We start from the raw sequence: 19,308 nt of genomic DNA, 5'->3' as shown, positions 1-19,308 counted from the left end.
AAAATACTGGAATCTGTCCGATGAAGAGCGCGCAAGGGAGGCTGATGCGTTGATGGTAAAACTGCAAACCCAACAAGGACTTTTTGCCAAATGTCACACCCCCAGAGATGCAGTCGTCAGGACAAGTTTCGTCATTTCTCACAAAATCGCCAGAAAAAGTAAGGCGTTTTCTGACGGAGAGTTTATTAAGGAGTGCTTATTGGACTCTGTTGCACTGATATAACAGGTGTTGTGCCGGATAATGCACTCCCGGCATAGAATGCACCCCCTGACGGGAGTGTTACATCAACTAAAGCCCACACACTTAAAGTTTCCACGTGCAAGATTGAATCTATTTAAAAAAAGTTATTTAATAAGAAGCCAAAAGTGCAAAAACAATGTTCGTGTTGGAGGAGTTGTGAATGAATGAAATATGAAATCCGTGTTGCAGTCGCTGCTGGGCCACAACATTAGGTACACCTGCAGACTGCAGCACGGATTTCATTCATTCACAGCTCCTCCAACACGAACATTATTGTTTTTGCACTTTTGGCTTCTTATTAAATAACTTTTTTTAAATAGATTCAATCTTGCACGTGGAAACTTTAAGTGTGGGCTTTAGTTGATATAAGTCTCTCCAGAGAGTGGTGAGGACGGCGGAAAAGATCATCAGGACTCCTCTTCCTCCTATCCAGGAGATCGCAAAAAGCCGCTGCCTGACCAGGGCTCAGAAAATATGCAAAGACACCTCCCACCCCCACCAAGGACTGTTTTCACTGCTGGACTCAAGGAAGAGGTTCCGCAGCTTCCGTAGCAGAACCTCCAGGTTCTGTAACAGCTTCTTCTCTCAGGCCGTAAGACTCTTGAACGCATCATAATAATCCCCTCAATTCCCCCCCAAAAATGGATTAACTCGCTGGAATATAAAGACAATATAACATACATCCATAAACGTGGATGCATGTGAAAAAGTGCAATACATTTATCTGTACGTAACCTATTTATTTATTGCTTTTTTATCCTGCACTACCATGAGCTAATGCAACACAATTTCGTTCTTATCTGTACTGTAAAGTTCAAATTTGAATGACAATAAAGGGAAGTCGAAGTCTAAGTCCAGGCACCCCTGTTTCTGTGTTCCTTGTTGCCATGGGTGCTGATTATTGTCACTTGCCTCTGATTAGGGGTCGGGACGCTCGCCTGCACTACTCAGAGAGCTATTTATTCCTGCCTTTTGCCAGTTTTATTCTCTACACGCGACTATTTGCTTCTTTGTTCCTGTTTAGGCTAGTCTTATGCTATCGGCACCACTTTGTATTTTGGCTTGATTATGGCAATAAATCCTCTCTCTCGCCTGCATGCTGCTTCCAGACATCCATCTGCATCTGCATCTTGGGGAAACGACCGGCGCAAAACTACGCGACCCCGACCTAACAAATTGAAGCCATCCTTTCAAGTCATGTCTCTTTACAGCGGGGCGGGGGTTGGGTTTCATATGCTATATCTTTGAAGTCACGTTCAAGTACATCTTTTATCAAGTGCACCTGCAGGTGAAGGACAAGCAGAAGGACTACTCTGATTTACATGATGACACACACAACATATCGTAAATCCTTGACCTGTTGGCCATCAGGGTGACTTTGGTATCCGTGTCTTTTAAATGTGATCCCTTTTTTTTTTTTTACTGGACACTCAAACGCTGCTTGGCAACAGGCAAAGCAGGCCAACGCCAGCGGCCCCAGGTCACAATGGGCCCCCACACGGCCGACCAACGTTAAATCATGACAGAACAGCGACAATGTGGAGAGTTTGCAATGACAGTGGTGAGCCAACATAGAACTTCATAGTTCATATGTGAGTCAAGGCAGGTGGCCAAATACTTTTGGAAATATTACAAACCCCGTTTCCATATGAGTTGGGAAATTGTGTTAGATGTAAATATAAACGGAATACAATGATTTGCAAATCATTTTCAACCCATATTCAATTGAATATGCTACAAAGACAACATATTTGATGTTCAAACTGATAAACATTTGTTTTTTTGCAAATAATCATTAACTTTTGAATTTGATGCCCGCAACACGTGACAAAGAAGTTGGGAAAGGTGGCAATAAATACTGATAAAGTTGAGGAATGCTCATCAAACACGTATTTGGAACATCCCACAGGTGTGCAGGCTAATTGGGAACAGGTGGGTGCCATGATTGGATATAAAAGTAGATTCCATGAAATGCTCAGTCATTCACAAACAAGGATGGGGCGAGGGTCACCACTTTGTCAACAAATGCGTGAGCAAATTGTTGAACAGTTTAAGAAAAACCTTTCTCAACCAGCTATTGCAAGGAATTTAGGGATTTCACCATCTACGGTCCGCAATATCATCAAAGGGTTCAGAGAATCTGGAGAAATCACTGCACGTAAGCAGCTAAGCCCGTGACCTTCGATCCCTCAGGCTGTACTGCATCAACAAGCGACCTCAGTGTGTAAAGGATATCACCACATGGGCTCAGGAACACTTCAGAAACCCACTGTCAGTAACTACAGTTGGTCGCTACATAATAAATAAATGATAAATGGGTTGTACTTGTATAGCGCTTTTCTACCTTCAAGGTACTCAAAGCGCTTTGACACTACTTCCACATTTACCCATTCACACACACATTCACACACTGATGGAGGGAGCTGCCATGCAAGGCGCTACCAGCACCCATCAGGAGCTAGGGTGAAGTGTCTTGCTCAGGACACAACGGACATGACGAGGTTGGTACTAGGTGGGGATTGAACCAGAGACCCTCGGGTCGCGCACGGCCACTCTTCCACTGCGCCACGCCGTCCTTCTGTAAGTGCAAGTTAAAACTCTCCTATGCAAGGCGAAAACCGTTTATCAACAATACCCAGAAACGCCGTCGGCTTCGCTGGGCCTGAGCTCATCTAAGATGGACTGATACAAAGTGGAAAAATGTTGTGGTCTGACGAGTCCACATTTCAAATAGTTTTTGGAAACTGTGGACGTCGTGTCCTCCGGACCAAAGAGGAAAAAAACCATCCAGATTGTTATAGGCGCAAAGTTGAAAAGCCAGCATCTGTGATGGTATGGGGGTGTATTAGTGCCCAAGACATGGGTAACTTACACATCTGTGAAGGCGCCATTAATGTTGAAAGGTACATACAGGTTTTTGAGCAACATATGTTGCCATCCAAGCAACGTTACCATGGACGCCCCTGCTTATTTCAGCAAGACAATGCCAAGCCACGTGTTACATCAACGTGGCTTCATAGTAAAAAAGTGCGGGTACTAGACCGGCCTGCCTGTAGTCCAGACATTGAAAATGTGTGTCGCATTATGAAGCCTAAAATACCACAACGGAGACCCCCGGACTGTTGAACAACTTAAGCTGTACATCAAGCAAGAATGGGAAAGAATTCCACCTGAGAAGCTTAAAAAATGTGTCTCCTCAGTTCCCAAACGTTTACTGAGTGTTGTTAAAAAGAAAGGCCATGTAACACAGTGGTGAACATGCCCTTTCCCAACTACTTTGTCACATGTTGCAGCCATGAAATTCTAAGTTAATTATTATTTGCAAAAAAAAAAATTAAGTTTATGAGTTTGAACATCAAATATCTTGTCTTTGTAGTGCATTCAATTGAATATGGGTTGAAAAGGATTTGCAAATCATTTTATTCCGTTTATATTTACATCTAACACTATTTCCCAACTCATATGGAAACGGGGTTTGTATTAATTGGTACAATTAAACACGGCCTGCATTAGAATGTTATACTGAAAACGAAACATTGGAAATGGCTAAAATATCTCCCTCAAATATGGCATCCGAAAACCAACATGTAGTTATGTTATAAGATGTGCTGATGCTTCTCAGCGTGTGTCAACTAAGGTTGTACGGTATACCGGTACTAGTATAGTACCGCGATATTAATGAATAATTTTTCGGTACTACAACGCCTCTAAAACGTACCGGTCCCGCATCCCCCCGCGCCCACGTCGTCGTCACGTCGTGTCATTGCTGGTTCACGAGCAGAGGAGCATGTTCGGCAGCGCACAATCACAGAGTACTTACAAGCAGACACAGTGTGTAGACAGAAAAGGGAAAATGGACACATTTTGGCTTAAAAACTAACGATAAAGGTGAAGTTATAACACTGAAACACCCTCAGGAAGAGGCGCTTTAAGACATGGCTAGTTAGCTAGCGGCTAACGTCCATCCGCCGTCGGCAGTGTTGTAGCTACTTCTAAATCACTAATCCTCCTCTCCATGGCAACAAATAAAGTAAGTTTCTTACAAGTATCATCCCTGCAGGACGAGGAATAGCTAAACATGTTTCACTACACACCGTAGCTCACCGGCTTCAAAATATAAACAAATGCTATTAGTGGATCTACACCTGACATCCACTGTAATGAAATCAAGTACAGACACGTATCTAGTCGATACTACTATGATTACGTCAATATTTTTTGGCATCACAATATCTTCTTTCGTTTAAAAAAAAATCTTATTGGGTTTATAAAGTCAGGAAATATTTCCCTGGACACATGAGGACTTTGAATATGACCAATGTATGATCCTGTAACTACTTGGTATCGGATTGATACCTAAATTTGTGGTATCATCCAAAACTAATGTAAAGTATCAAACAACAGAAGAATAAGTGATTATTACATTTTAACAGAAGTGTAGATAGAACATGTTGAAAGAGAAAGTAAGCAGATATTAACAGTAAATGAACAAGTAAATTAATAATCAATTTTTACAGCTTGTCCTTAATAATGATGACAAAATAATAGAATGATAAATGACACAATATGCTACTGCATATGTCAGCAGACTAATTAGGGCAGTGGTTCTTAACCTGGGTTCGATCAAACCCTAGGGGTTCGGTGAGTCGGCCTCAGGGGTTCGGCGGAGGTCAAGACACACCCGACTCATCGTGTAAATACAAACTTTAAAATATAAACAGATTATATATATATATATATATATATATATATATATATATATATATATATATATATATATATATATATATATATATATACAGTCAAGAAAATAAGTATTTGAAGACCCTGCTATTTTGCAAGTTCTCCCACTTAGAAATCATGGAGGGGTCTGAAATGTTCATGGTAGGTGCATGTCCACTGTATGAGAGATAACCTAAAAAGAAAAATCCGGAAATCACAATCTATGATTTTTTAACAATTTATTTGTGTGATACAGCTGAAAATAAGTATTTGAACACCAACATTAATATTTGGTAGAGTAGCCTTTGTTTGCAATTACAGAGGTCAAACGTTTCCTGTAGTTCTTCACCAGGTTTGCACAGACTGCAGGAGGGATTTTGGCCCACTCCTCCACACAGATCTTCTCTAGATCAGTCAGGTTTCTGGGCTGTCGCTGAGTAACACAGACTTTCAGCTCCCTCCAAAGATTTTCAATTGGATTTAGGTCTGGAGACTGGCTAGGCCACTCCAGAACCTTGATATGGTTCTTACGAAGCCACTTCTTGGTTTTCCTGGCTGTGTGCTTTGGGTCATTGTCATGTTGGAAGATCCAGCCACGACTCATCTTCAATGATCTGACTGAGGGAAGGAGGTTTTTGGCCAAAATCTCACAATACATGGCTGCAGTCATCCTCTCCTTAATACAGTACAGTTGTCCTGTCCCATGAGCAGAAAAACACCCCCAAAGCATGATGCTACCACCCCCATGCTTCACAGTAGGAAGCAAAAAGCAAATAAAGAAAATTGCAATAGTTGTCACAACACTCCTGCCGGTTTTACCCACATGTTCTGGTCTTGTTCATCCCTGGCTTCCTATTTGTCCGCAATTTTCTGCCAGAAGCACTCCATGTTATTATTTTCTAATCCTTAGGTGCAATAGCCATATTTGTTAATGCAGAATGGAACCATCCTGTCACGTTGTGGTCGCATTTTCATGCACTGATCGTTCTCCAGGGATGCAGATGGAACTCCGGAGGCAAAGTGAAGGTAAGACATTGATTTATTGTCCATAAATCAGTCAGGGTACAAACAACAGAAAAAACGTGCCGACAGCACGGGAAGCAAAGCTAAAGCTTAGCAAAAGATACACAAGCATATGAACAAGAAGCAAGGTATAAAAACGACTGAGTGTGGCGAAAAACAGAAATAGGTCGCTCTCTGATTAGTGCCCAGGAGCAGGTGAGCATCCTGAACACTAATCAGAGGCAGGTGAAACTAATCAGCACCCATGGTAACCAAAAACACATAAACCCAAAGGTGCTAAAAACAGAACTAAGGGAGTGAAACTAAATGAACACATGATCCGGGCAACAGATCATTGAGACATACTTGCATTTACAACTTTACTTGAGTTTGAGTTTATTTGGAACATGCATGCATACAACATGATGCATCACAATTTCCAGTTTCTCTATTCAACATGTTCGAAAAGGAGTAGGAAGAAGCAGAGCTAATTTAATCCTACCCCGTTTCCTTTACATAGCAGATGCTAAGACTTTCGTTCACTTCATGTTCTCAATTTATTCACAATATACTCCATAAGTAATAACATTAAAATAAATAATAATTAGTGAAGTAAGTTGTATTTCATATGGTGAGATAAGTAGTGTTGGATGGAATACATTCAGAATGTTTATCATGGTTCTTCTTCTTTGTACTTTGTAAACACTTTCAGTTTGAAGAGTTTCTTGAAGTGGATCATATTAGTACATTGTTTGATTTATTTGCTTAGTCCATTACATCATTTAACTCCACATACTGATATACTGAAGGTTTTAAGTGTTGTACGTGTATACAAATGTTTTAAATGAAAATTTTCTCTAAGATTATATTTCTCCTCTTTTGTTGAGAAGAACTGCTGTACATTCTTGGGTAGCAGATTATAGTTTGCTTTTTGCATAATTTTAGCTGTTTGCAAATTCACTATGTCGTGGAATTTCAGTACTTTTGCGGCATTTTTGTATCTGCACTGCAACCACATACTTTCCCTGTTTATTTGTGGGATGAATAACCTATGCTATCCTATCCAATCGATATTGAGACTGTATGTTAAAAAACTCAAAAAGGCAATTTAGTTTCCGCACTAATAATAACGAAAATATAGAAAAGAAAAAGAAAAAACATATTTGATATCTTAGCATATCTTTGCCCACTTTGGATTAATAATATCAGTATGTTTAATGAATGAAAATGTGAATAATATCAAATTGATTTTTTATATCTGTTCTTCACATTTTTTTATAAACTAGTTTGGACACAGTTTGTGCTTGGCAAACAAACAAAAAGTAGTAAATAAGTTCTGGAAGTCATTTTGATTAGGGATGTCCGATAATGGCTTTTTTGCCGATATCCGATATTCCGATATTGTCCAACTCTTTATTACCGATTCCGATATCAACAGATACCGATATATACAGTCGTGGAATCAACACATTATTATGCCTAATTTTGTTGCTGGATGCATTAAACAATGTATCAAGGTTTTCCAAAATAAATCAACTCAAGCTATGGAAAAAAAAATGCCAACATGGCACTGCTATATTTATTATTGAAGTCACAAAGTGCATTATTTTTTTTAACATGCCTCAAAACAGAAGCTTGGAATTTGGGACATGCTCTCCCTGAGAGAGCATGAGGAAGTTGAGGTGGGCGGGGTTGGGGGGGTTGGGGTTTTGTTAGCGGGGGGTGTATATTGTAGCGTCCCGGAAGAGTTAGTGCTGCAAGGGGTTCTGGGTATTTGTTCTGTTGTGTTTATGTTGTGTTACGGTGCGGATGTTCGCCCGAAATGTGTTTTGTCATTCTTGTTTGGTGTGGGTTCACAGTGTGGCGCATATTTGTAACAGTGTTAAACTTGTTTATACGGCCACCCTCAGTGTGACCTGTATGGCTGTTGACCAAGTATGAATGGCATTCACTTGTGTGTGTGAAAAGCCGTAGATATTATGTGATTGGGCCGGCGAGCAAAGGAAGTGCCTTTAAGGTTGATTGGCATTCTGTACCTCCCCCTAGGTCCATGTACACAGCGGCGTCATGAATTTTACTTTTTAAAACCGATACCGATAATTTTGAAACAGATACCGATAATTTCCGATATCACATTTTAAAGTGAGCCTGCATGCAGGGTGGTCCAAAACTAAAGGTGTGTCCTGATCCTAAGTTGGAAGTTGGAGCGTTCCGGTTACCATGTCTCACACTATTATGTTAGATCCACTATGGACTGGACTCTCGCGATTATGTTAGATCCACTATGGACTGGACTCTCACACTATTATGTTAGATCCACTATGGACTGGACTCTCAAACTATTATGTTAGATCCACTATGGACTGGACTCTCACACTAGTATGTTAGATCCACTATGGACTGGACTCTCACACTATTATGTTATATCCACTATGGACTGGACTCTCACACTAGTATGTTAGATCCACTATGGACTGGACTCTCACACTATTATGTTAGATCCACTATGGACTGGACTCTCACTATTATGTTATATCCACTATGGACTGGACTCTCACACTATTATGTTAGATCCACTATGGACTGGACTCTCACTATTATGTTAGGTCCAATATGGACTGGACTCTCACACTATTATGTTAGATGCACTATGGACTGGACTCTCACACTATTATGTTAGATCCACTATGGACTGGACCCTCACACTATTATGTTAGATCCACTATGGACTGGACTCTCACTATTATGTTAGATCCACTATGGACTGGACCCTCACACTATTATGTTAGATCCACTATGGACTGGACTCTCACACTATTATGCTAGATCCACTATGGACTGGACTCTCACACTATTATGTTAGATCCACTATGGACTGGACTCTCACACTAGTATGTTAGATCCACTATGGACTGGACTCTCACTATTATGTTCGATCCACTATGGACTGGACTCTCATTATTATGTTAGATCCACTATGGACTGGACTCTCATTCATATGTTAGATGCACTATGGACTGGACTCTCACACTATTATGCTAGATCCACTATGGGCTGGACTCTCACACTATTATGTTAGATCCACTATGGACTGGACTCTCACACTAGTATGTTAGATCCACTATGGACTGGACTCTCACTATTATGTTCGATCCACTATGGACTGGACTCTCATTATTATGTTAGATGCACTATGGACTGGACTCTCACACTATTATGTTAGATCCTCCCTGGACCAGACTCTTACTATTATGTTAGATCCACTATGGACTGGACTCTCACACTATTATGATAGATCCACTATGGACTGGACTCTCACTATTATGTTAGATCCACTATGGACTGGACTCTCACACTATTATGTTAGATCCACTATGGACTGGACTCTCACACTATTATGTTAGATCCACTATGGACTGGACTCTCACACTATTATGTTAGATCCACTATGGACTGGACTCTCACACTATTATGTTAGATCCACTATGGACTGGACTCTCACACTATTATGTTAGATCCACTATGGACTAGACTCTCACACTATTATGTTAGATCCACTATGGACTGGACTCTCACACTATTATGTTAGACCCACTATGGACAGGACTCTCACACTATTATGTTAGATCCACTATGGACTGGACTCTCACTATTATGTTAGATCCACTATGGACTGGACCCTAACCCCACATCTGCGGTCCCCTCCAAGGTTTCTTATTGTCATCCCATTGGGTTGAGTTTTTACTTGCCCTGATGTGGGATCTGAGCCCAGGATGTCGTTGTGGCTTGTGCAGCCCTTTGAGACACTCGTGATATAGGCCTATATAAGTAAACTTTGATTGATTGATTGATAAAGCATTTATCGGCCGATAATATTGGCAGTCCCATATTGTCGGACATCCCTAATATTGATTAATAGTGATCTTTTTTTCCAGTGGCATTATTTTTTATTTTAAACGCACACATGTTGCCGTTTTAATTTGTTGTTTACACAATTTGGAAGTCAGAGTGCACAATCCAGGAAAAGGCTATTTTCTGGAGATAAGAAATTGTGTTTCAGTTATGCAAAACATTTGCATCAGGATTATGGTGAATCTCTTTACAAAAAAGGACACACCAAAAAAAAGAAAAACCAACCCAAAAACATGAGAAAGCTTTGTGGAAATCTCTATTGGGAATATTTTAGATTTTTCAACTGTGCTATTCATTAGACAAGCATTTAGATACATAACAGATCCATAACATCTCCTTTAAGACTTCCTTTTCACTTCCCTCTTCTCTAATGGATTTGGCTCCACCAAAGCTAGGAAGCACATTACACACATAAAGTACTGTGTACATTCTCAGCAGGTGCAGCATTGATTGTTATCTTTGCTTGTCCCCGGAACTCCAGAACAAAACGTCAACCTTCTCCACTACAATGGGACTGGAGTGAACGACAAGACCGTCGATATTTACAAGTTCGGCAAGAAAAAAACAACTATTAGTGCAATAATTCATGAACGTTAGAAATACAAGATACAAGTACCGTATTTTTCAGAGTATAAGTCGCACCGGCTGAAAATGCATAATAAAGAAGGAAAAAAAAAACATATAAGTCGCACTGGAGTATAAGTCACATTTTTTGGGGAAATGTATTTGATAAAAGCCAACACCAAGAATAGACATTTGAAAGGCAATTTAAAATAAATAAAGAATAGTATATATATATATATATATATATATATATATATATATATATATATATATATATATATATATATATAGGCCAATTTTTTTTAACCCAATGGGCCCTCGAGTCAAAAAGTTTGGGGACCCCTGCTCTAAAATCTAAATACAGATTCTGTTAGTATAAGTTGTTCATTAAGATGGTAACAAAAAGAAGAATACGTTTATTTCACTTTATTCTCTTACAATTTAAAAGGCTACCAAATATTTTATGGTCACATTAGTTTGCTTTGATAAAATAAAAATACAAATTTGGAGTCATTCTTACCTTCTGCTGTATTTGTATGTGAAGCAGCACTAGATTTCCTCCATGAAAACAGAGCCACACATAACACTTTACAACTTGTATGTATTGTTGTAATTCGTTTTTTTCTTGGTGTGCAAAACGTTCGCTCAGTGTGCAATATAGGTGTGAAAATAATGTTTTTGTTTTGTTATTTATACATAGTGCAATCTTTAGCGTGCGATATGCACATATGCTTAGGGGGCAATTAATGGCTTTAATATTAATATTTATTATTGCATTTATTTATTTTGTTTTATTATTGTGTTTTGTTACACTATGTAAAATCTGCACCGTAACCACAAATGTTTCCCCATTGTGGAATAAATAAAGTCGGTCCTATTCTATATAATCCTCCGCATTGGCAGCCACATTCATTCATAATAATTATAGAAAAATACATTTATAACACACTCGATTCAGAATCGATTCTCAATTCAAAACAATTCTCCATTCAAAATTCATACTTTTTCAATAACATTGGGTGCCAGTTATATAATGAACTACATTCCCCCATAAAATAAATAAACAGCTCTGATAAATGTTGATATTACTTAAAAGAAAACTGTTTTGTTTAATACAATTTTACCCAAATATTTAATTAAGTCAAACAAAGATAAGGCAACGAGAGAAGCACACCAAACTTCTCTTTTCTAAAGTACAAAACCCAAAACTAGTGAAGTTGGCACATTGTGTAAATGGTAAATAAAAACAGAATACAATGATTTGCAAATTATTTTCAACTTATATTCAATTGAATAGACTGCCAAGACAAGATATTTAACGTTCGAATTGGAAAACGTTGTTATTTTTTGCAAATATTAGCTCATTTGGAATTTGATGACTGCAACATGTTTAAAAAAAGCTGGAACAAGTGGCAAAAAAGACTGAGAAAGTTAAGGAATGCTCATCAAACACTTATTTGGAACATCCCACAGGTGAACGTCGTGTCCTCCGGACCAAAGAGGAAAAGAACCATCCGGACTGTTATATGTTTCAAAGTTCAAAAGCCAGCATCTGTGATGGTATGGGGGTGTATTAGTGCCCAAAACATGGGTAACTTACACATCTGTGAAGGCACCATTTATGCTGAAAGGTACATACAGGTTTTGGAGCAACATATGTTGCCATCCAAGCAACGTTACCATGGACGCCCCTGCTTATTTCAGCAAGACAATGCTAAGCCACTTTCTGCACGTGTTACAACAGCGTGGCTTGGTAGTAAAATAGTGCGGGTACTAGACTGGCCTGCCTGGAGTCCAGACCTGTCTCCCGTTGAAAATGTGCGGGACATTATGAAGCCTAAAATACCACAACGGAGACCCCCGGACTGTTGAACAACTTAAGCTGTACATCAAGCAAGAATGGGAAATAATTCCGCCTGAAAAGCTTCAAAAATTGGTCTCTTCAGTTCCCAAATGTTTACTGAGTGTTGTTAAAAGGAAAGGCCATGTAACACAGTGGTAAAAATGCCCCTGTGCCAATTTGTTTGCAATGTGTTGCTGCCACTGAATTCTAAGTTAATGATTATTTGAAAAAAAAAATAGATTTCTCAGTTCAAACATGAAATATCTTGTCTTTGCAGTCTATTCAATTTAATATAAGTTGAAAAGGATTTGCAAATCATTATATCCTGTTTTTATTAACGATTTACACAACGTGCCAACTTCACTGGTTTTGGCTTTTGTAAATATTTACAGCAGATATGTACATCTCCATCAACAATGTGATTTGCCTGAGTGACTCGACAGGACAGAATAACAATTTAAAAAAAACATATCTGTAAAAATCTATTTTTGTGATTAAGAATCGTTACAAATAAGAATCATGATTAATTTGAAAATCCTTTTTTTTGGACACCTTTGATAGCTTTTAGTGTAATTTGATAACCACAATCTCTATAGCACCGACACACAACTAGAACATAACCTTGACTTTTATGCTTGTTCATGACGCCTTTCAAATGTACTTTTGGAGTAGTCACTGAAATACAACACACCATATGTGAAAAACAATAAATGTCATCGTGTTCATGCACCGTTTGCCATGCAAGCGTGATGGATGCCGCTAATTTGTTGCTCTTCGTTAACATTTATACATGCACACTTTAGAGAGGAACCAAGACCACTTCCATTTCCCATACCTCCATCTGTTCTCCTATTTGAACCTCTCAAACCCTGAGCATGAAAGGGCCATTGTGTTAAAAAATAAAAACACAAAATGAACAGGATTTGAAGTTGGATGCCCTCCATTCATCCATTTTCTATCGTTTCAACAGATGATGCAGACAAAGTAATGGAGATACTTTGAAGGTTTCTGTACATATCTTTGCTACTTCATAGGAGTAAAAAAAACACTGCAAAAAGTCAGTGTTCAAAAACAAGAAAAACAAATACAAAAATTAGGGGTATTTAATTTGAACTAAGCAAAATTATCTGCCAATAGAATAAGAAAATCCGGCTTGTCAAGATTTTCCAAAACAAGTAAAATTAAAGCTGCAAGCAGCGATGGACGGGACCGACTTTGATGGCACATAAAATCCAAACTGGAGCAGTAATTAAAACTCTTTGGTCAACTTTTAATCAGAAGGGTTCAATCTCTCTCCTGTGCTAGTGTGAAGCCGACACGACAAACGCGCTCAGAGGAGATAATGTTTGAAAAAAGGTGACCGGTTTTTACAAAACTTTTGTTTTGAAGGGGGAATTGCAAACTTCCTGTTGATTTTTGCTGAGGGTTGTCAATATATGAAATGTAGGTCTAAGTGAGACCTACATAGAGGTTTTTGTTTCATGTCTCTAAGACATTCCTACTGGACGTTACAGGCAGTTTTGTCTGAGTTTTCCTCCTCGGAGCGGTCGTGTCTGTGTTTTCTTACTAGGGGGTGCTAGAGCTAGAGTTTTGGGGTTGTTTTTTTTTATTAGATCGCAATTTTTGCCAGTCCTGATGTGTGTGTCCAGTTTGGTGAGTTTTGAAGCATTTTAAGGGGGTCAAATTACAGCTCAAAGAGGCAAAAGTGACTGTTTTTACTAAAATGTTGTTTTGAAGGGGGAATTGCCAACTTCCTGTTGATTTTTTACCGGAAGTTACAAGCAGTTTTGTCTGTGTTTTTTCCTAGGGGGCGCTAGAGCGCAATTTTGAATTTTGGTTTTTTTTTTTTTTATTAGATGGCAATTTTCGCCAGTCCTGATGTGTGTGTCAAATATGGTGAGTTTTGAAGCATGTTAAGGGTGTCAAATTAAAGCTCAAAGAGGCGGCTTTTGTTTTGAAGGGGGAATAGAAAACTTCCTGTTGATTTTTGCTGGGGGTTGTCAATATATGAAATGTAGGTCTAAGTGATACCTACATAGAGGTTTCATGTCTCTACGACATTCCTACTGGAAGTTACAGGCAGTCTGAGTTCTCATCCTAGGAGCAGTTGTGTCTGTGTTTTCTTCCTAGGGGGCGCTAGAGCGCAATTTTGAGTTTTGGGGTTGGGTTTTTTTATTTGATCGCAATTTTTGCCAGTCCTGGTGTGTGTGTCCAGTTTGGTGAGTTTTGAAGCATGTTAAGAGGGTCAAATTACAGCTCAAAGAGGCAAAAGTGACTGTTTTTACGAAACTTTTGTTTTGAAGGGGGAATTGCAAACTTCCTGTTGATTTTTGCTGAAGGATGTCAATGTATGAAATCTAGGTCTAAGTCAGACCTACATAGAGGTTTTTGTTTCATGTCTCTACGACATTGCTACCGGAAGTAACAAGCAGTTTTGTCTGTGTTTTTTCCTAGAGGGCGCTAGAGCGCAATTTTGAGTTTTGGGGTTTGGTTTTTTTATTAGATGGCAATTTTCGCAAGTCCAAAAGTACACACATATGGTTAGTTTTGAAGCATGTTAAGGGGGTCAAATTACAGCTCAAAGAGGTGGCGGAATAATAATAATAAAACCTTACAAATACAATAGGGTCCTCTGTCCCAAAGGGACATTGCGGTCCCTAATTAGCTAACCTTAGTGAACCCAAAAATACCTTAAAATAAGTATATTCTCACTAATAACAAGTGCACTTTTCTTGGTAGAAAAAAAAAGAGAGACCTTTTTGCTCAATATGTTGAAAAATATTCTTAAATTAAGTAGATGCTAGTGCCATTATCTTGACATAATGATATGCGCTCGGCATCATGATTTTGAAATTATTACTTTAAAAAAGTAGTTTTATACTTGTGAGTGTTAATGACACAGCTTTGCATCAGTTGATATTCTAGTTTCAAGCATGTTTTACTCAATATAGGTCATCAAATCTCAGCAACAAGCTGTAATATCTTACTGAGATCATTTAGGACCAAAACCCTTAAAACAAGTAAAAGACTCTAACATAAAATCTGCTTAGTGAGAATTATTATCTTATCAGACAAAAAATAAGCAAATATCACCCTTATTTGAGATATTTAATCTTACTTAGATTTCAGTTTTTGCAGTGAAGCTGCTTGTTAAATGTGTGTTAAAAGAGGGGTTGCAGTTATGGCTGCCTGTAGAGGTTCCGATTGCAACAGTGAATATTATAAAAAACTAAATGTACAAGGATTCGCTTCATGATATTATTAAACAATTGCATTTAATTGTTTTGTTTTTTACGTACACTGCAATGAAATCGGCAGATTTTATAGTTAAAAACAGGCAGCTCAGTCGCCAGAATTTTACCGTAAGATGCACAGCGACTTTTACAGCATATTACTGTAAATGGAAAACAACGGTACCACTGTTTTTTATAGTAAAACTCTGGCAAGTTAGCTGCAAGTTTTTACTGTAAAATCAATGGTTGTTGCTTTCACGTGTACAAACCCCGTTTCCATATGAGTTGGGAAATTGTGTTAGATGTAAATATAAACGGAATACAATGATTTGCAAATCATTTTCAACCCATATTCAGTTGAATGCACTACAAAGACAACATATTTGATGTTCAAACTCATAAACTTTATTTTTTTTGCAAATAATAATTAACTTAGAATTTCATGGCTGCAACAAAGGGCATGTTCACCACTGTGTTATATGGCCTTTCCTTTTAACAACACTCAGTAAACGTTTGGGAACTGAGGAGACACATTTTTAAGCTTCTCAGGTGGAATTCTTTCCCATTCTTGCTTGATGTACAGCTTAAGTTGTTCAACAGTCCGGGGTCTCCGTTGTGGTATTTTAGGCTTCATAATGCGCCACACATTTTCAATGGGAGACAGGTCTGGACTACAAGCAGGCCAGTCTAGTACCCGCACTCTTTCACTATGAAGCCACGTTGATGCAACACGTGGCTTGGCATTGTCTTGCTGAATTAAGCAGGGGCGTCCATGGTAACGTTGCTTGCATGGCAACATATGTTGCTCCAAAACCTGTATGTACCTTTCAGCATTAATGGTGCCTTCACAAATGTGTAAGTTACCCATGTCTTGGGCACTAATACACCCCCATACCATCACAGATGCTGGCTTTTCAACTTTGCGCCTGTAACAATCCGGATGGTTATTTTCCTCTTTGGTCCGGAGGACACGACGTCCACAGTTTCCAAAAACAATTTGAAATGTGGACTCGTCAGACCACAGAACACTTTTACACTTTGTATCAGTCCATCTTAGATGAGCTCAGGCCCAGCAAAGCTGACAGCGTTTCTGGGTGTTGTTGATAAACGGTTTTCGCCTTGCATAGGAGAGTTTTAACTTGCACTTACAGATGTAGCGATCAACTGTAGTTACTGACAGTGGGTTTCTGAAGTGTTCCTGAGCCCATGTGGTGATATTCTTTACACACTGATGTCGCTTGTTGATGCTGTACAGCCTGAGGGATCGAAGGTCACGGGCTTAGCTGCTTACGTGCAGTGATTTCTCCAGATTCTCTGAACCCTTTGATGATATTACGGACCGTAGATGGTGAAATCCCAAAATTCCTTGCAATAGTTGGTTGAGAAAGGTTTTTCTTAAACTGTTCAACAATTTGCTCACGCATTTGTTGACAAAGTGGTGACCCTCGCCCCATCCTTGTTTGTGAATGACTGAGCATTTCATGGAATCTACTTTCATACCCAATCATGACACCCACCTGTTCCCAATTAGCCTGCACACCTGTGGGATGTTCCAAATAAGTGTTTGATGAGCATTCCTCAACTTTATCAGTATTTATTGCCACCTTTCCCAACTTCTTCGTCACGTGTTGCGGGCATCAAATTCAAAAGTTAATGATTATTTGCAAAAAAAAAAATGTTTATCAGTTTGAACATCAAATATGTTGTCTTTGTAGTGCATTCAACTGAATATGGGTTGAAAAGGATTTGCAAATCATTGTATTCCGTTTATATTTACATCTAACACAATTTCCCAACTCATATGGAAACAGGGTTTGTATTACTATAAGAAAAAAGGTACCACAGATTTTTTACGTGAAATTCTGGCAATGAGCTGTTGTTACTTTTTTTAACGTAAAACCGGGGTCCCCAAAGGGTATGTGTGTGGACAAGTATAAGTTTAGGTGGGATATAGCCTGGATAATCTTAGCTGGCTTAGTGTAGATGTGCTGTTTGGCCGCAATATGAAGTGTTCTTTGAATTTTGGCACTCGGTGGAGTTAGACACAGTTGTAAAAGGTGGATAGGGCTTACCTGTGTTTCAGGTATAATTGGAATATCTTCAGGTGAACTTTTGTAGAACATGGACAGTGGGGGTGTGACAATGACAGGAATGGGTCTGATGAAACCACTCAGGTCACAGCTTGGAATGTCATTCTCCTCCTGAAAAAAGAGATTGTCAGTCAATCGGCAATTTATGAGTCACAAAGTAGGGAAAACAACTGTTGTATCCACTGTTTATTGTCGAGGTAGAAAATCAAACGGAAACGATTGAATAATGGCTTTAAATTACCAGTACTTCATTTTTTAGTAGAGATACTATCGGCCGATAAATGCGTTAAAATGTAATAGCGGAAATTATCGGTATCGTTTTTTTAATTATCAGTATCGTTTTTTTTTTGTTTTTGCTTTTTTTTTTATTTATTAAATCAACATAAAAATCACAAGATACACTTACAATTAGTGCACCAACCCAAAAAACCTTCCTCCCCCAATTACACTCATTCACACAAAAGGGTTGTTTCTTTCTGTTATTAATATTCTGGTTCCTACATTATATATAAATGATAAATGGGTTGTACTTGTATAGCGCTTTTCTATCTTCAAGGTACTCAAAGCGCTTTGACACTACTTCCACATTTACCCATTCACACACACATTCACACACTGATGGAGGGAGCTGCCATGCAAGGCGCTAACCAGCACCCATCAGGAGCAAGGGTGAAGTGTCTTGCTCAGGACACAACGGACATGACGAGGTTGGTACTAGGTGGGGATTGAACCAGGGACCCTCGGGTCGCGCACGGCCATTCTTCCACTGCGCCACGCCGTCCCACCTGTGTGTATATCAATACAGTCTGCAAGGGATACAGTCCGTAAGCACACATGATTGTGCGTGCTGCTGGTCCACTAATAGTACTAACCTTTAACAGTTAATTTTACTCATTTTCATTAATTACTAGTTTCTATGTAACTGTTCTTATATTGTTTTACTTTCTTTTTTATTCAATAAAATGTTTTTAATTGATTTATCTTATTTTATTAAAAAAAATTTTAAGTACCTTATCTTCACCATACTTGGTTGTCCAAATTAGGCATAATAATGTGTTAATTCCACGACTGTATATATTGGTTGATATCGGTATCGGTTGATATCGGTATCGGTAATTAAAGAGTTGGACAATATCGGAATATCGGATATCGGCAAAAAGCCATTATCGGACATCCCTATTTTTTAGAGAATCACTTGCCAGCAGTTTGAACTTTTTTATGTTTCATTTTCAAAATCTTTAAAGTGGTTAACACAAAAGCTAAACAGTTTTGTACTAAAAATGTTTCAATGAGAGTTGCATACAAACAAACCGTGATGATGACGAAGCGTTACGCCACATATAAGCACAATGTAGTGTTGTCCCGATACCAATATTTTGGTACGGGTACCAAAATTATTTCGATACGTTTTGGTACTTTTTTAAATAAAGGGGACCACAGAAAATTGCATTATTGGCTTTATTTTAACAACAAATCTTACGGTACATTAAACATGTTTCTTATTGCAAGTTTGTCCTTAAATAAAATAGTGAACATATAAGACAACTTGCCTTTTAGTAGTAAGTAAGCAAACAAAGACTCCTAATTTAGTCTGCTGACATATGCAGTAACATATTGTGTCATTTATCATTCTATTATTTTGTCAACATTATAAAGGACAAGTGGTAGGAAATGAATTATTAATTTACTTGTTCATTTACT

General features: G+C 38.5%; 1 protein-coding gene across 11 annotated transcripts in view; it reads right to left on the bottom strand.

The window, feature by feature from the left end:
* Positions 1-19,308, bottom strand: part of tenm3 (teneurin transmembrane protein 3) — an 822,859-nt gene that overhangs the window by 177,060 nt on the left and 626,491 nt on the right. For all 11 annotated transcript variants that reach the window (XM_061988364.1, XM_061988365.1, XM_061988363.1 and 8 more), the window contains one exon: positions 17,590-17,718. In XM_061988364.1, the coding sequence (XP_061844348.1) occupies positions 17,590-17,718 (129 nt within the window). The remainder of the gene's footprint in view (positions 1-17,589; positions 17,719-19,308) is intronic.

This window comes from Nerophis lumbriciformis, linkage group LG27 (assembly GCF_033978685.3).
Source record: "Nerophis lumbriciformis linkage group LG27, RoL_Nlum_v2.1, whole genome shotgun sequence".
NCBI classification, from domain to species: Eukaryota; Metazoa; Chordata; class Actinopteri; order Syngnathiformes; family Syngnathidae; genus Nerophis; species Nerophis lumbriciformis.
The sequence above is the reverse complement of the archived record's forward strand: the minus strand, read 5'-3'. Positions and strand labels throughout refer to the sequence as shown.